The sequence below is a fragment of the Orycteropus afer genome, unplaced genomic scaffold (assembly GCF_000298275.1).
Source record: "Orycteropus afer afer isolate SDZICR_OR568_19922 unplaced genomic scaffold, OryAfe1.0 scaffold00256, whole genome shotgun sequence".
In the NCBI taxonomy this organism is placed as follows: Eukaryota; Metazoa; Chordata; class Mammalia; order Tubulidentata; family Orycteropodidae; genus Orycteropus; species Orycteropus afer.
Window position 1 is genome coordinate 4,705,233 of NW_006921843.1, and position 18,943 is coordinate 4,724,175.

Below are 18,943 nucleotides of genomic sequence, written 5' to 3' on the forward strand. Positions count from 1 at the left end.
ATATGTGAACTGCTGTATGGAAAGTGAATTTGCTCTGTAAATCTTCACCCAAATCACAATAAATAAAATAAATTAAAATAAAAAATAAAAAAAAGGAAAACTACAAAAGAAAATAAGGCTATTAACAAAACAATTGGCAAAATAACAATTATTAATAAATATGGAGAAATATTCAATTTCACTAATTATCAAAGAAAAGTAGATTAAAAGAAGCAAGGTATTTCTTTTATTGCATTAACTAAACTTATTTTACTAAATTTATTCTTTCACTAAATTAACTCCCCAAAATTAAAATTCTCAACCTTGGAGACTAAAATATTCACACCTACATTCTTTGTGGGTGGTATAGTAAATTGACACAACCCATTAGGAAAGTAATTGTTGTTGTTAGGTGCCATTGAGTCAATATGGAATCCCAGTGACCTATAGGACAGAGTAGAACTGCCCCATAGGGTTTGCAGGTCTTTCTCCTGAGGAGCTACTGAGTTGGTTCAAACTGCTGACCTTTTGGTTAGCAGACAAAGGCTTAATCATTGTGCTACCAAAGCTCCTAGAAAAATAATTAAGAGTCCTAAAAATGATCAGGCCATATGACTTTTAAGGAATGGATCCAGTGCAGACAACCAGTATTTGAAGTCAATGCCAGAGTTCATATTTCGATCCTGACATGCAACCCTGAATTAAGCCTTCTAGGACCATATTCTTACGCCTAATGCTATTCAATACAGTAGTCACTAGCTACCTGTAGCTATTGAGATTCTTACAGTGTTGTTAGTCCAAATTGAGAAGTGCTATACATGTAACCAAAAGACTAGCAGTTTGAACCCACCAGCCACTCAACAGGAGAGAAGACCTGGCTATCTTCCACAAAGCTTACAGCCTTCGATACCCTATTGGGCAGTTCTACCCTGTCCTATGGGATCACTATGAGCTGGAATTGACTCTTCAGCAATGGGTTTTAAGTGTAAAATGGAGTCCTGGGTAATGCAAAGGGTTAACGGTTCACACACTTGGCTAATAACCAAAATGTTGGAGGTTCGAGTCCACCTAGATGTGCCTCAAAAGAACAGTATGGCAATCTTCTTCCAAAACATCCGCCATTGAAAACACTCCAGAGCACGGTTCTCCTCTGACACACGAGGTAGCCACAAGTCTTACCAACTTGACAAAAACTGATTTTTAGTCAGTTTCTATTGTGTCAGAGTATTTTATTTCCTTGATCACATGTGTAACTTCCTAAAATGATTTTTGTTTTGTTTTCTTGTTTATAGTCCATCTCTTCCCCACAAGATAATCAACTCGATGAGAAGAGGGACCCTGTCTACCTTGCTCACTGCTGTATCTCAGATCTTAGAATAGTGCTTGGTACACAGTAGGGACTCAACAATATGTATTGAATGAGTTTATGACTGAATGCCAAATTATCCCACCTACTCTCCCTGAAATACACTCTGAGCTTTCTTATCTCAGTGTCTGTTTTTACTGTCTCTTCCTATCTAGAGTCTTTGTTGTCTATTTAAATGATGTAATGTTTGCTTTAAGTGTGCATCACCCAACCCAAAAGGACTTAAATGATAAGGAGATTCATAACAAAAAGTCCAAAAGTAGTTCATTTCAGAGTTGGGTCACTCAGTGGCTCAACAATGTCCTCTAGGAACTATGCTTTTCCTACTTTTCCCCTCTGCCCCCCTCAACATGCTGGCTTTTGTCCCCAGCTTCCTCCTTTATATTTGCAACATGGTGACAGCAGCTCCAAACACTACATCTTTGTACAACAACATCTCAAGTCCAGAGGATCTCCCTTCCTTTTAATGATCTGAAGACTTTGCCAGGAGTACCTTCTGCAGAGTTCTCTTTTATGTCACATTGTCCAGAATTATAGTACATGCCCATTTCTAAACAAAGCACTGGCAAGAGCACAGAATTTCCATGATTGCTTAATGAATCAAGATGAACCTCCCTTAGGATGGGTGAAGCCATGGTTCCTGGAATAACCAAAAACCCAAATCCATTGCCATTGAATTGATTCTGAGTCACAGGACCCCATGTGTATAGAATTCTGATGTTGAAATTGGTTAGTGGTCACTCTGCGAGGCTCAAAAGGAACCCTTTTAGAAGCAGAAGAAGTCTCTCTGACTGCTGGCTGAGAAAGACATGTGCTGAGAGAAATGCACTCCTGAGAGACACATGTTGCTGAGAAAGAGACACCGAGAGACACGCACTGCTGGGAGAGAGACTGTTGGCTAAGAGACGGCAGGCTAAGAGAGACTGAGAGTTGTTCCTAAACTTGAATTGTAGCCTGGTGTTCCCCTAATAAACCCCATAAACCGGAAAAAAAAAAAAAAGAAAGTGGAATTTGCTCTGTAAACCTTCATCCAAATCACAGTTAAAAAAAAAAAAAAAAAAGAACATAGGCCAGAGGATTTTCCTGAGCATGTATTTTCTATTTGCAGTATCTTAAAACTGTGTTTAGAATTAGATAAGGGAATAAGTGTGGGCATAGATCCTAAAGTGAGAAAAGAGAAAAATGTAGACACAGATTCAAAATTAAAAGAGTTAAAATTACAAGAAAAATAGTTAAAACAAAAGCTAGAATCTGAACCCTCAGATGTTAAGGAAGAGAAGTTATATCCTTCCTTAAATCCATTTTTGAGTCAGGCAAAACCTTCTTTAAATCCATTTTTAAATCAGGCTGTTTCAGACGCAACCATGCCTGCTAGCACTTGCTCTCCTCCACCTTTTAACCTTTTCTCTCCCTCAGGGAAACAAGTTAACTGTTTATCATCCACTATGTCTCCTTTATCACCTATACAAGCTATGGTGCAAAAGGCGAGAGCCATGGATGAGGACATTCCATTAGAATTAATACATGTTTTTCCTTTAACAAAAAACATAGATCAGCAGACTAATCAACCCATTTGAGGACATAAAGCATTTTCTTTTAAAACTCTCAAAGATTTGAAACAAGCTGCTATCACCTATGGGCCAACAGCACCATTTGTAAAAACTTTAATAGAAACTATTACTCAAGAAGCTTTGTGTCCTTATGATTGGTATATGCTGGCTAAAACTGCATTAGAGGGAGGAGATTATTTGATGTGGAAAATGTATTTTCATGATTTTTGTGCAGAACAAAGTATGAGAAATCAGCAACATAATGTTCTCATTAGTTTTGAAATGCTTTCTGGTACCGGATAGTTTTTAGAGGTCACAACTCAATTAACCTATCCCTTACAAGCGTATCAGCAGATATCGGCCACAGCTTCTCAGGCATGGTCTAAGTTACCAGCAAAAGGAGCTGATAATTCTATCTTTACAAAAATTATACAAGGGCCTACAGAACATCTGAACAATTTGTGGATAGGGTAAGTGTAGCAGTGACTCAGAGTCTCAGTGATAACACACACCACTACTAATATTTTAATTAAATAATTGGCTTATGATAATGCCAACAAAGATTGAAAACAGGCTATTAGGGCTGCCAAGGAAGCAAAAAGGCCAGAGGCTTATGCTGTTTTACTTGTTTTTCAGGATTTTTCATGCCAACCACTTAATATTATGAGTGACAACCAGTATGTGGTTCATTTACTTACTCGTATTCAAACTGGCAAAATCAAACATGTATCTAATGAAGAATTATTAACTCTGTTTTACTTTACAAAAGGCAGTACGGATTCACACAATGGAATACTATGCAACGCTAAAGAATAATGTAGAATCTGCAAAACACCGCATAACGTGGATGAACTTGGAGGACATTATGCTGAGCGAAATAAGTCAGTCACAAAAGGACAAATATTGTATTAGTCCGTTATTGTGAAAGTTAAGGAAAGGTTTATATATTGGAGGACATTTTCTTTGTTGGTTACCAGGGGTGGGAGGGAAGGAGAGGGAATGCTGTTAGATAGATAGAGGTAAATATTGATTTGGGTGAAGAGAAGGGCAATGTACCAAATGTGAGTGACCAATATGGCAGCATTGAGGATGAGAAAGACAGAGAGAGTTACATGGGCAGTACAAACAACAAATATGAACCCCTTTGTAAATACAATACTGAGTTGTCAATGAAAGCAAACATGGGTATAGGGACGGATAGATGGGTGAACAAGCTAAACAATTATGTATGTCTAAATGGAGAGTGTATCCAAGATCATATACAGGGTTGGCAGACAATGGGCCTCTCGAAGAGTATGAAGGGATGGACACTGGGAGGAGGTAACTATGGGGAGGAAGTGGGAGGGGAGCTGCTGCATTGTAAATTTTGGTCAATGACATAAGACAAAGTATATGTGAACTGCTGTATGGAAAGTGAATTTACTCTGTAAATCTTCACCCAAATCCTAATAAAAAAAAAAAAAGAAATCAGATGTCATATTGCACTGGGCAAATCTATTGCAAAAGACCTCTTTGAAGTGTTGAGGAGCAAAGACATCAGTTTGAAGACTAATAAGGTGTGCCTAACCCAAGCCGTGGTATTTTCAATCGTCTCATATGTATGTGAAAGCTGGACAATGAATAAGGAAGACCAAAGAAGAGTTGATGCCTCTGGATTGTGGTGTTGGTAAAGAATACTAAAAATATCATGAAATGCTAGAGAACAAACAAATCTATCCTAGAAGAAATGCAGCTGGAATGCTCCTTGGAAGTGAGAATGGCTTTGGTCATGTTGTCAGAAGGGACTATTCCCTGGAGAAGTATATCATGGTTGGTAAAGTAGAGGGTCAGCAAAAAAGGGGAAGACCCTCAATGAGATGGACAGACACAGTAGCTGCAAAGACAAGCTTAAGCATAGCAAGGATTGTGAGAATGATGCAAGACCAGGCAGTGTTTTGTTCTGTTTTACACAGGATTGATGTGAGTCAGAACCCACTCAGCAGCACCTAAAAACAACAACAGGATGGCTAAGATAGAAAAAAACAGAAATGGAACGAGTGTTAGAGAGGATGTGAAGAAATTGGAACCCTCATCCATTGCTAGGGGGAATGCAAAATGGTACAGCTGTTGTGGAAAATAGTCTGGTTGTTCCTAAAAAAACTAGAGGTAGAGCTGTCATATGACCCAGCAATTCCACTCCTAGGGTATATATCCTAGGGATCTAATAGAAGTGGCATGAACAGACATATGCACGTCTATTCACAATAGCAAAGAGATGGAAACAAACTAAGTGCCTATCAACAGATAAATGGGTAAGTAAAATGTAATACATATATACAATGGAGTATTACTCAGCAATAAATAAAAATGAGTTTCTGAAACATCTCAGAACATGGATGAACCTGGAGAACATTATGCTGAATAATTCAATCACACATACACACAAAATACATATATTCAACTCACAGCTACCCCCACTGGGTTTCCAAGATGGTAACATATAGATATAGATAGACACGTTTATATGTATATATACATATATACATACACATGCATATATATGTTTATTAGTGGTTACCAGCGATGGAGGGAGGAGGGAACTCATTCTCCAGATAGTAGATACTCTTTATTTTTGGTGATGGGAATGGCAACACCAAATGAGGGTTGAAGTATACATAGCTTGGTCAAGATGAACTATGTCACTTAAAATGCATACAGAAGGAACTGTTGGTAAATGCTGTTGTTGTTAGGTGCTGTCAAATTGGTTCTGATTCATAGTGATCCTATGTACAACAGAACGTAACACTGCTAGGTCCTGTGCCATCCTCACAATCCCCTCACTGCGGCCACTGTGTCAATCCATCTCATTAAGGGTCTTCTTCTCTTTCGTTGACCCCCTACTTTACCAAGCATGATGTACCTCTCCCGGGACTGGTCCCTTCTGATGACACGTCCAAAGTACATAAGATAAAGTTTCGCCATCGTCCCTTCTAAGGAGCATTCTGGCTGTGTTTCTTCCAAAACAGATTTGTTCTTTCTTCTGGCAGTCTGTGGTATATTCAATATTCTTCACCAACACCATAATTTTGGTGATTATATATGCCATATATAGTTTTGAAACCACCAAAAAATATATGTACAGGTACATAACGTAAGGCATTTGACTGCTAACCAGAAGGCTGGAGGTTCAAACCTACCAGCCACTCCTCTACTTTCTTAGAGACACTGCCTTAGAAACCCCTCCTGGGCAGTGAGTTATATGTATGTATGTAGGCGTATATATGTATAGGAATGTATACATGAACATATACATGTATATACATAGGTGTATGCATTAAAAAACAAACAAACAAACTCACTGCTGTCGAGTCAGCTCCGAATCATAGCGACCCCTCCTTGGGTTTCTGAGGCAGTATCACTACAGAAGTAGATTGTCCAGCCTTCCTTCCAAGGAGTGGCTGGTGGGTTTGAACTGTTAGCCTTCTGGTTAACGATCAAATGCCTCAGGCACTACACCACCCACCAAAGCTCCCTGGTGTATGCATATGTATATGCATCTATGTGATTATGAACATATATCCATATATCAGTATTATATATATATATATATATATCATAAAACACATAGGTGATACAGTTACAGATACTTCTTAGATATAACCAAATACCTCATGAGACTGGGTTTGAAGGATTAAGGCCAGAGTCCCATGTAACAGCTAGGTCAACTGGCATAATATAGTTAATAAAGTTATGTTCTACATTCTACTTTTGTGAGTAGTATCTACGGTCTTAAAAGCTTGCAAACAGCCATTTAAGATACAACTATTGGTCTTTACTAATCCAAAGCAAAAGAGAAAGAAGGAAACCAAAGACTCAAAGAATAAATTAGTCTACAGGACAAACAGTCTACATGAATCGTGACCTCATCTACCCTAAAACCAGAAGAACTAACTAGTGCCCAGCTGCCACTACTGACTGTTCTAATCAGGTCCACAATATATAGACTCTGACAGACTGGGAGAAGACTGTGGAAAAGATCCTCAAATTCCTAAATTAAAAAAAAAAAAAAAACAGGCTTACTGAACTGGTTGAGACTGAAAGACTCCCTAAGACTACTGCCCTGAAAAATCCTCAAACCTCAAACCAAAACTAACCTGAGGTCTCCCTGCAGCTAACCAACAGATTGGTTCACAAAATAATGAGTATCACCTATAATACTGTGCTCCTTTACAAAAATATCATCTATATGAGAATACACAGTCAATAATTACTTTAAAACTAAGATGAGAATGTAAGGGGGCAGGAAAACCAGATTAAGGGAAACAGAACAACCAGAACAAAAATAATGAGAATCTTCACACATTGTGAATAATATAACTAATGTCACTGAACAATTTCTGTATAAATTGTTGAATTGGAACCTAAACTGCTGTGTAAACCTTCAATGAAAAACACAATAAAATATTTTTTAAAAAAACACTCTCTATTTGAGAACACAAGCCAGGTAAAATTTAAGTTGCTCTCATTCAAAACTCCTTTGTTTTGTCAACCTTAATCTAAACACATTTCTACATTCTCCTTATATTCCTAGAAATGTATGAGTAAGGCAAAAAACAAAAAAAGTTCTGGTAATGTAGTAGTAAGGTATTTGGCAGCTAACCAGAAGGTTGATGGCTCAAACCCACTAGCTGCTCATCAGGAGAAAGATGAGGCAATCTACTTCCGTAAAGATTTACAGCTTTGAAACCCAATGGGGGCTGCTAGGAGTCAGAATCAACTCAACAGCACTGGGTTTTTTGGGGGTTTTTTTTTGAGGCAAAAAAGATAAAGAACAAAAAAATCTTTAAATACTGTTCTAGCTATGGACTTATATATTTTTTTGTTTCCCACAGGAAATATGTTTAATATAAATCTTTATAAATAAATAAATGAACATAAACTTTGACAAATAAAAGAAAACTGTATTAATCACCTTCTAGGTTCCTTCCCTCAAAGTTCTGTTCCGTGAGCATAGGTGTGTGCATGTTTGCACCTGGAGAGGTTACAGAAGCCCGTGTTTTCAATGAGTATCACAAGAGATTCTTATGATTAGTTATGACTGGGATGCACTGCTCCCTCAAGCATGGTTTGTGGGCCAGTGGCACTGGCTTCACCCAGGAGCTTGTTATAAACGCAACATCTCAAGGCCCAACCCAGACCTCCTAAATCAGAACCCACATTTTAACACAATCTTCATATGATCTCTATCTATGCATATTAAAGTTGGAAAATAACTGGATGACAATTTTTGCACTGTTGTTCCATTTTGTAAATCATTCTCAAGCATTACAAAGTTGGCACTTAAATTACTAGTGATTACTGGTTGTTGTTTTTATGTGCTGTCAAGTCAAACCCGACTCACCGCAACCCCTCCTTGGGTTTCCGAGGCAGCATCACTACGGAAGTAGGATTGCCCAACCTTCCTTCTGAGGAGTGGCTGGTGGGTTTGAACTGCCAGCCGTCTGGTTAGCAGGCAAGTGTCTTAGCCACTATGCTACCAGAGCTCCAGTATTTCTACCTTGGTTAGCAAAGAAAAATAAATAAAAACTTATATATTAATTAAAACACATACTAAGATATTATAGTGAGCTAATATGATCTTACCTGATGAGATCTTCTCTATCTTGGAAGATTTTGGTTTTCCGATTGATGGTGTAACTAGGAAATTCCATTCGGCCAAGGTTGACCAGTAGTACAGTAGAAAGTTGTCCCTGTCCACCACATGCAGCTTCTTCATCTTCCATTGTGTCAGTCAATGAAAATAGTAGCAAGATCCGAGAAAACACAGCCCTGGGGCCTTTACTGACTCTTAGGGATTGGCCAGCCAAGTCTTTAGCTCTGTAAAATGTAGAATGTAAAAAATATTTTTAGGCATTTGACGGTTAGATTTCACCAATTATTTTCAGCTAAATGAAAGATAAATGGCACTCATTATTCTAAGCCCAAAGCAGCAGAGTGTAGTAGTCTTTTTGGAGTTGGAATTCTAAATTTACCACTTCTAACTGTGTGATCCTTGAGCATTACGTACTCTCTCTGGGGACACATTGAAGTTTAGATGAAATAATGTCTCCCAACAATTTCACATATGGTTTGGCTCTATAAAAGTGTTCCCTCCCTAGACGCAGAGTAGGATAGGGCTTACCTTGGGCATGAACATTTTAAAATACTAGGAAAACTGCCATAAAATTATCACTTATTCAACATTAAACCAAAAAAACCAAACCCACTGACATCGAGTCGATTCCAACTCATAGCAACCCCCACTAGGTTTCCAAGGCAGTAAATCTTTATGGAAGTAGACTGCCCTGTCTTCCTTCCACAGAGTGGCTGGTGGGTTTGAACTGCCAACCTTCTGGTTAGCAGTCAAATACCTTAGGCACTGTGTCACCAGAGCTCCTTATTCAACATTAGCAATTCTCAATTCTTAATTCAAGTCACTATTTAGATTATGGTCGCGTAGTGCTTAAGGCACTTGACTGCTAACCAGAAGGCCGGCAGTTCAAACCCACCAGCCACTCCTCAGAAGAAAGGTTAGGCAATCCACTCCCGTGATGATACTGGCTCGGAAACCCAAGGAGGGGTCACTATGAGTCAGGATCGACCCCACGGCAGTGAGTTTGGTTTCTTTGGTTTATTTAGACTAAATAACAGATATTTATTTCAAATGTCCTTATCAAACGCTCTTGGCAAGGTGTGGCATTTTTATACCAGGAGGTAGTCCAAATCTACACCAAGGTTTGGTGGTACTCTCTGATATGCAAAGCAGCCCACGAGCATATCCATTCTAGAGTAACCTTAAAGGGAATTAGGTCTGGATATTTGCCACGTGAGGCTGGAGGTCTGAGTTAAATCCACAGCCACATGGGCCCTTGGGACTCCAGCAATTTAAGTACCATCTATAGCCAAGTTTCTCATCTTTAGCACTGTTGACATCTGGAACCAGATCATTCTTTGTTTTAGGACCTGCCCTACACATTGCAGTATGTTTAGCAGTATCCCTGGTCCACTAGATCCCAGTAGCACATCCTATTTTCCTCAGTTGTGACAACCAAGAATGTCTGCCAGATGCTCCCAGAGGGGCAAAATCAACCCTGGTTGAGAACCACTGGCTTAATGGAGATCCCACATCCTCCCATCCCAGAAACTAGTGAACCAAAAGCAGTACTGCATCCCTAGGGGTGTGGCAGAGATCAGTGCCACCATCAAAGTTATGAGAGGGGCAGGGGTGATGATTCCTACATTCCCATTTAATTGAGAACCACTGAGCTGCAGGGACAGCCAAAAAGCTGCCCACTTCTTCTATTTCCAGGCAATGCCCCAGTGGATTAAGCCTCCAAATGGCAGAAGGAAGAATGAAACATGGGAAACTGAGCAGTGACTATAACTAGGATTAAGAAAGTATAAATAATATGCCTTTTTCTGTTTCCTTATGATTAAGAGCAGAGTAGACAAACCAGGTACTGCCCTGATGTGGAGCTGTTAAAGAATCTGAAATTCCACTGTTGGGGCCTACAATAAAATGAAGAAATTAAGTAAAGTACAATCTTAAAGGATAGTAATTTTATGTACAACTGAAATAGCCTTAAAACTTTACTTTCCTACAAGTCCAAAATCAGTAATAAAATTAATCTTATTTCTTTCATTATATATATTTATGCTAAGTGCTCATAGTAAGGGAAGGCTACTAATTTTAATGTTTATGTGCCTATAAAGATGTTACATTTGAGATTAATAAAATAGTAGAAAACAGAACTAGATAAAGAATGGGCTTCAAAAAACCCAAACTCACTGCCAGCAAGTCTATATCAATAGTGATCCCCTTTGGGTTTCCAAGGCAGTAAATCTTTATGGAAGTAGATTCCCCAATCTTCCTTCTGCAGAGTGGCTGGTGGGTTTGAACTGCCAACCTTCTGGTTAGCAGTTACATGCCTTAGGCACTATGCCACCAGAGCTCCTTAAAATAGGCTTAGAAGACATTTAACATAGGTCAAAGAAGAGATTTTCTACTTCTAGGGTCAATTAACTATAAATATGTATTTTTTTTTTAATTCAAATCTATAGTATAAACTTTTTGGAAGTGCTGGTACTAATATTTTCTTAATAAAGTAACCCTATTATATCTACATCTGTTAAAGATTATACTTACACCATCTTCCCAAGAAGAGTGAGTTCAATTCAATTGTTACAAGCATATGTATAAAATAAATAACATTGACAATATTTTTCAAGTATTTTGAAAAGCATCATTTCATTTCATTCTCAATTATTTCAAAATAGTCGATTTCCACACTGAAGTGATAAAGTTTTACTTTACAGAAAACACAGGCAGAAGAAATAAAAATTTCTCAGTGCTATTATCATATTCCCCAAAATGAAACAGTTCAAGGGCTTAAGGATAAATTAAACCACCCACAGGTTTTGGCAATCTTTTTGTTTTAATCCAAGAAAAGCTGCATATTAAGACTGAACTGATTATGCTTTAACAGAAAGTTTACTAAAATAAAAATTTGACTGGATACTAAAATCCTGTAAAAATGGTAGTTAAAACCCTATTTTTCTTGAATAATAAAATACAAGAATTTACCACACACCTATTACCTTTGCTATTGACTATTGATTTTTTTTGGTTCTGGAAATTAGTATAAATCAAAAGAAATTAGTATAGTACTACAACAAGCCTTACAAATAATAAACCAAGAAAGAGTTCAGGCTATTGTAATTAAGGCTCCTTTAGCCTTTTACTGTAATTGTAATTGAAACAAGCACTTCCAATTAGAAAAAGCACAATCTATTACAATAAGTTAACATGTGCTGTTAAGATTTTAAATGTTTCTACTGTAACAACAGTCAATAAAACCTTTTTAAAATTACTGCTCCAATTCCAGGGTGATTCTTGTCCCAGGTGAAGACTGAACGCTGTTTGGCCAATTTGAGAAAGGAATCCACCAACTGCTGCTTCTGCCCATTGGGATTCACCAAGTGGAAGATCTTTGCCAGGGTTTTTAGTTCAGGAGCAGAAAGTAGCTCAAGCACCTCAGAGAGTTCTTGCAATTCAGATTCTCAAATGGTTTAAAAAAAAAATAGTTAAAAATCGTTTTTAAGAATCTTACTATTCTCTAGCTTCATTTACTTTAGATGCAAATAAAATGAAATTCTACTGTAGAAATATTAGCTTGCCAGACCAATTATGAAAGAATGTGTAAAATAAATATCTTTTCAGAGTCATAAAACAACAGTTTCCCATTAAAATGTAAAGAAAAAATATGAATAAATCAAGATACACATGGATAGCCATTACGGTTTGGATATCCTCCTTTAAAGCCTACTGGAATATATATTGGAATCCCTATGTGGCACAAGTGATTAACGTTCCCTCAGCTGTTAACAGAAAGGAGAGAGGTTCATGTCTACCCAAAGGTGCCTTGGAAGAGAGACCTGGCAATCTACTTCTAAAAAAAATCAGCCATTGGAATCACTATGGAGCACAGTTCTACTCTGACACGCATGTGGTCACCATGAGTCAAAATCAACTAGACAACTAGTTTCTTTCTAATTATAAAACCTCCTACTAGACCTCTCCAAACAGGTCACAGAGTACATTCACCATCAGCTCCCCTCTCTCCCACAGGTTCCTCCCTATTCAAGTGCTGCATACTGGGAACCCTTTCTCTCTGGACCTGTTCATGGGTTCATTCATTCAACATAAGTGATTATTAAGTAACCCAGACAACATGCTAGTCCCAAAGTCAGCAGAGAATCACACCTGGTTGGTCTTTACTTTCAAAGTATTCACAGGTTAGGGAAATGTCTTCTTCTTTCATGCCTTCATTCCACAAATACTTGAGTGTGTACTGTGTGGTAGTAATACTGTAAGGTCCTGGGCACACTAATCAACAAAATTAAGTCCTTGCCTGTAAGAAGCTTACATTTAGTGTAATAAATAAATCTGTATGTCAGGTGATGTTGCTACTATAAACAAAACTTGGTAAGGCAAACTAAACATGGCAGGGAGGTTAGCTCTAGGTCATACATGGTAAGTAAAAGGTGACAGGAGAAATGTGAATGAAATGAGGGGATCAACCACATGGGAGACTGTCCCAGGCGGAGGGGACATCAAGCACAAAACTTTCAAAACGTGATATGCTCAGCATGCAGAAGAGTAGATAAGGGACCAGAGTGAGCAAGAGAGGCAGGAGAGATGAGGTCAGAGAAACAGTCAGGGCAGCACCTCCCTAAGCTATCACATCTAAGCTCCTTTACCAAGCTTCCAGGCCTCTACCCAAACCTTTGTCATCTCTACCCCATGTAGCCCCATCACGATCACCCTGACTTCACCTTTACCTACTACTTCCAATAACAAATTCTGCCTCATAGAAACAATCTGGTTTGATCTGCTTATTTCTCTCTAAAATGTTAGCACCTTCAGCCCAAGGCTCACATCTTTCATTCTTTCTTATACCTAACAAGTTTCCAGGGCAAAACCACACTCAATACACAGGCAAGTACATAATGAATGCTGACAACAAAGGTTGTATCTTTGAGAATAAGATAAACTCTCCTTTAGTGTTAGACTATGCATAAATCAATTAAACAGTTCTTAAAGCAATTCACTCATGAACTCTAACATCTATATGAACGTGCATGTAGGGGTAAATAAAGTTTGTAGAGGCAATACTAATTTCAAATAAACCAGTTTTACTCTATCACAGAAGAATTTGAAAGGGATTCAAATTCTTGCTGGAAGGAGAGATGAGGCAGGATGATTTTAAAAGTCTTACATATCACTTCTGACCACTGATACAATTAAGTCAAGAAAAATAGTGAAGAATATTAACTTTCTTCTGAGGGACATGTCTACATATGTATCCTTAGGTAATTTTATCTCCCTAAACCTGTGACAGTCAAGAAAATAACAGCAGAGAATCTTTCATTATTCCAGTATTCTTAACCCAGGCTGTGAATGTTCTTAGCATCATATGAACAAGTCATTGTCCCAAAAAGAGTCATTTTAAAAGCAAATAAAAACCAATTAGTTATTCACCAGGCACCAACCAGGAGACAGCACCATAGTATACTAATATAACCATTATTCTGTATAAACTTAATTCTTCACATAGTATTTTGTGTTTCCTTCTACTAACCATACCTGTCTGTAGAAAGCCTGCTTCCTTCAATTCTTTAATTACAGGTGTTAAATCTGAGGCAATCTCTTCATATTCTAATTTGCTCATTTTAATCCAGTTAAATTTACGTTGAAAAAGTCGTACATATAACTTCTGACTATTAGCTGCAATAAAGGCAAGAAACCAGTGAAAAATATTAACTTCCTTCTCAAACACAATATACAAATAACATTTGCTTTTTAAAACTAAAAGGAAAGTAAAATATACTCTATTAGTACAGAATAGTGAACTGATCTTCCAAGAAAATCTTTTTTTTTCTTTAGAAGATAGAATTTATTTCAAACAGAAAGTCCTGTGGGGACATCCCCATGCCCTATGTACCATTACCACAGGATGGGATGAGCATACAAGATGAGAAGCTCTGGGCTAGCTCTGCTGCTTCTGAGTTGTGTGCAAGTCACTGACCCTCATGGTGTCTCCTCTATTAAAAAGGGTGGGGGCAATAACACCATCTCCCCAAAGTTGGTAGAAAGATTAAGTAAGACAAAATAGTTGATATAAGCCATTGTGAAAAAATTTAATGTTGGTAATGACTACTGGCCATTTCAGAACTTTTAAAAACCAAGTTCCTTCCCTTCTTGCCATCAATATTTCTCTTCCTTTAAAGAAGCCCTCCCCAGAATTCTAGTTATTTTGCTCTCTGCTTTTAGTTTAATATGCATTATTCTGGGAGCTCTGGTAGCATAGTGCCTAAGGTACTTGACTGCTAACCAGAAGGCTGGTGGTTCAAACCCACCAGCCACTCCTCGGAAGGAAGATAGGGCAATCTACTTCCGTAGTGATACTGCCTCGGAAACCCAAGGAGGGGTTGCTATGAGTAGGGTCCGACTCAATGGCAAATAACAACAACAACAACATGCATTATACGATTTTTGGTTGACAACAAAAAAAACTTGAATAATCAAAAACCTATCTAGCTTTGAGATGGCAACAATCTCTCTCTAGCTTGATGATCTTGGTCAAACTACTAAGTTACTCAATCAGTTTCCCTGTACTGGATTATCTTCAAATTTCTTCCAACTCTAAAATGGCATGTTTTAAAATTTCAACACTGATTTTCCTTTTTTTTGTTTTTTTAAAGAGGCAAAATCAATTAGCAGTAGTTATTTTCACATGCAGACATATCATAAACAATTCTCCTTAGAGACCAGTACATAAGAATAAGTGGAACTTGTGGTCAGAAAACTGCTTCTGTTTCTCAATGGTACTGAAGACCAGAGTCGCCAACCTTTCAAATAAACACTCATATTAATGCAATCAGTACCCAACCAAGATCTCTAACTACTATGGATGGAAGAAGCAACATGCTATCTCAAGTCCATCCCCTGGTGAGAACTGCACAACTAGAGATGGAAGCAGTGTGGGTTCCTTATGAAACTGTGCCCAGAAAAACCGAACTCACTGCCATCAAGTTGATTCAACTCATAGCAACCCCTCCTTGGGTTTCTGAGGTTGTTATCTTTATGGAAGTAGATTGCCCAGTCTTCCTTTCAAGGAGTGGCTGGTGGGTCTGAACCACCAGCCTTCTGGTTAATAGTCAAATGCCTTAGGCAGTATGCCAAGAGAGCTCTCTAAACTGTGCCCAGAGAGGAATTTTTCATGTCAAAAAGGTATGCTACAATCATCCCTCTGTGTGAATTTTAAAACAAATATACTTTTCTTAAACATAGTAATGTTGCAGAATTAATATTTTTTTTTAATCTACTGTGGTGTCTGACATAGTTACATATTACCAGAGGACAGTGTGACCCCCCACGTAAGCTTTTCCTTTTAGAGGAATCATTTCCATGCAGCCATCAAGGCCTGTTACATTAGTGGGGCAGCATCACAGGGCACCTTTTGCTCTAAACCTGCACTATTAGGTTGCAGCTACCACAGGCTGTGAAGACTAGAGGCACAGACTAATATTTTTAAATGTACCAATTTAACTTGAAAGTTTCCATTTCATCCACACCCTGCCCTTAAAAGGCAGAGTCTAGGAACCTAAACTGTTAAGGTAACAAAAGAAAAGTGTGCCACAAGTTGGTTTATTTTTTCCTGTAATTTTTTTTTTAATTTGTGAGGAAATGGTATATGAAAACTACAAAACCCTCATAATTACATGTGCAAATGCAAAGAATGCCTTTTTTTTTTTTTTTTTTTTGTCTACAAGAGGTTGTTTTACATCTATCAGGTAAGTGTATAAATGAAAAACTACTGTTTCCATTATAACCAAGGTAGTGTTTGTTGGGCATGATATTACAGGAATAAACATCACCAGCACAAAGTTTTCTCTAGTTGGCACACATATCCTTACAGATAAAAATCTTGTAGTAGGCTCTGATTCCCAAAACTGTAGTGTACTTGACTTTCGGTAAGATGGCAGAATAGGCAGACAAGCTACACAGACTGTTTCAACAAAGAAAAGAGAAACCAATTGACAGAGATACAGAAAATAATCCTGGAGCCCAGAGCTTTGAAAGGAAGCATACAGAAGTAGATTAGGCACAAACTAGTGGAAAAACCTGAAAGAAAACAGTGAGTATGGAGACAGATGGAGCTGTGGACTGTCAGCTACTCTGAGGGGACCAACAGGCTGAATATTTCCAAGTGGTGTTGGGACCTGACAATCGACCTAAAGATCAGCCCTGGTCACTAAGGGCTGCAGGGACGACTGCGCTGATGACTAGGAAGAGAAACAAAAAGGAGAGAGACAACCTGTGCTGTGTACTTTCAGTTGTCTGGAGGGTGCGGTCGTTTTGATTGTTTACATACAGTAGCCATTTTGGATATTTAAAGTGACCAAGGGTGCAGCTATTTTCAATGTTTACAAGCAGCGGTTGTTTTGGATATTTAATGTGACCAAAGGCAGAGCCATTTTGAATGTTTACAAGCAGTGGCCATTTTGGATATGCAGAGTGACAGCATTCTCATTCTGATTCCAGGGACTTAAGAATAGGCTCCGTGATGAGATTCAAAATGGAGTCTTTTCAGTCATCACCACGCTATTTCCCTCTAGCATCTTCGTGCTTGAAAAACTAGGTACAGCAGTTTGAGTTAGGGATTTTGGTGCTCTGAACAGCTCACTAAGTCAGAGTGCACCAAACTCAGAGGAGTAGAATTAGAAAGACAGGTACAGGGGAAAAAAAGTAAGACGATCTATCCTGCGGAGTACGGACAGGCAGCAGAGAAAGGCCATTAGAGACTTCCCTGGGGGAGCAACTGGCAGGCGAGAACAGCCATCCAAGACCTCCCTGGGTTAAGGCAGAAGACACACCATACCAGCATACCAGAGACCACACCAATATACCAGCGATCACCCCAAGGATCTACCTTCAGCACCTGATTTTATCAGTAACGTGGGTTGGCTAAGTGCAAATGGGCATGTCCAGCACCGCTGAAACCCAACCAGAGTTCACTGGTGCTCCAGGACAGGCCCGCCCCCCCCCCCCAGTGGGTCACTGAGTAGGCTTGGGTCAGCTTAGTGGCACTGAGAGGTCTGTGCTTGATTTTATCACTAATATTGGGACTACAGATTAGTAGCAGGCACTCTCCCAACTGCAGCACAGCTGAAACTGAGCAGATCTTTGGCACCATGGATGGGCGGACTCACAGAGGAACTCCCGAGTGGATCGCAGTCTGGGGGCTTAGGCCGGCGCCATGGGCAGGCAGGGTCAGAGAGAGAAACCCCCACAGTGGATCACAGAGCCAGGAAGTTGTCTTGAGTTGGCTTTTTGGCACCAAGGGGCCTTGGAAGAGGGGTTTTTGCGTGTGTCTGAGCCTGGTGGAAAGTGGCAGCAATGCCCTAACAACTGGAGTCTTTGCTGAAATTGAGTGGTGGGCCTATAAATAACTGTACAACACCATCGATGGCAGCCCGCTCAAAGGCCTAGAAACGACCCCTAGCAACAGCAAGCTTTCCTTCTTCCGCGCCCACCTTCTCTGCCAATAACTTCACTCATCCAATTAGAAGCAACCACATTCAGTCAACATAAAACCTCCATTCAAACTCTAAACCCTCTTTATGACAAACAGAAACCCATATCCACATTCCACACCATTACAAAGAAAATTGCAGAGCAACACAGCATACCTGAATCAATCACAAAAAATAAATAAATAAAATACACCAGCTCTATCTTTTCAAAATATTAAACCATAAACCAAGACAAAACAAATCAAACATAACTAACAGCTAAAGACAACCTCAAAATGTCTAGGAAACAACAGGCAACTTCAAATCAAATAAACGGACAAAAAAGACAAGCCATTAGAAGCAAAACCACAAACAAAGGTCTCATTATACATGGAGGAAGGAGGCAACAGAATTATCTGAGAAGAATTTAGAAGATATGTTTATAGCACTACACAAGAGCCTAAGGAAACCCCAAACAGAAATAAGAAGAACACAGACAGTTTCCTGGAAGAACTCAGGAAAATCATTCAAGAACAAAATAACAAGATTAATGCACAATCAGAACCCATATAAAAACAGTAGTTAGAAATCCAGAAGATGAAAACCAAAATGGCAGAATTATACAACACAGTAGAAGCACAAAAGACTAGTTTAGAACTGGCTGAAGAACACATATCTCAACAAGAAGAAAATTCCTAGACACTAGCCTGTTTGAAGAAAAATCAGAACAAAGATTTAAGAGAAATGAAGAGAACCTAAGAATTATATGCCATGACATGAGAAAAAACAACATAAGACTCACTGGAATTCCAGAACATGAAGAGGTTAAAAAAAAAAAAAGAAAATTGTGGAAGACATGCTAACAGAAAACTTCCCCCATATCATGAAAGAAGAAAAGATATTTGTCCAAGAAGCTCATAGAATCCCACACAAGATAGATCCCAAGAGAAAA

General features: G+C 38.7%; 1 protein-coding gene across 1 annotated transcript in view; it reads right to left on the reverse strand.

The window, feature by feature from the left end:
• The window catches only part of FAN1 (FANCD2 and FANCI associated nuclease 1), a 116,015-nt gene that overhangs the window by 67,255 nt on the left and 29,817 nt on the right, over nucleotides 1-18,943 (reverse strand). The window contains exons 2-4 of the mRNA XM_007949900.2: nucleotides 14,060-14,200; nucleotides 11,771-11,972; nucleotides 8,518-8,751 (exon numbers count right to left, since the gene is read on the reverse strand). Of these exons, the coding sequence (XP_007948091.1) occupies nucleotides 8,518-8,751; nucleotides 11,771-11,972; nucleotides 14,060-14,200 (577 nt within the window). The remainder of the gene's footprint in view (nucleotides 1-8,517; nucleotides 8,752-11,770; nucleotides 11,973-14,059; nucleotides 14,201-18,943) is intronic.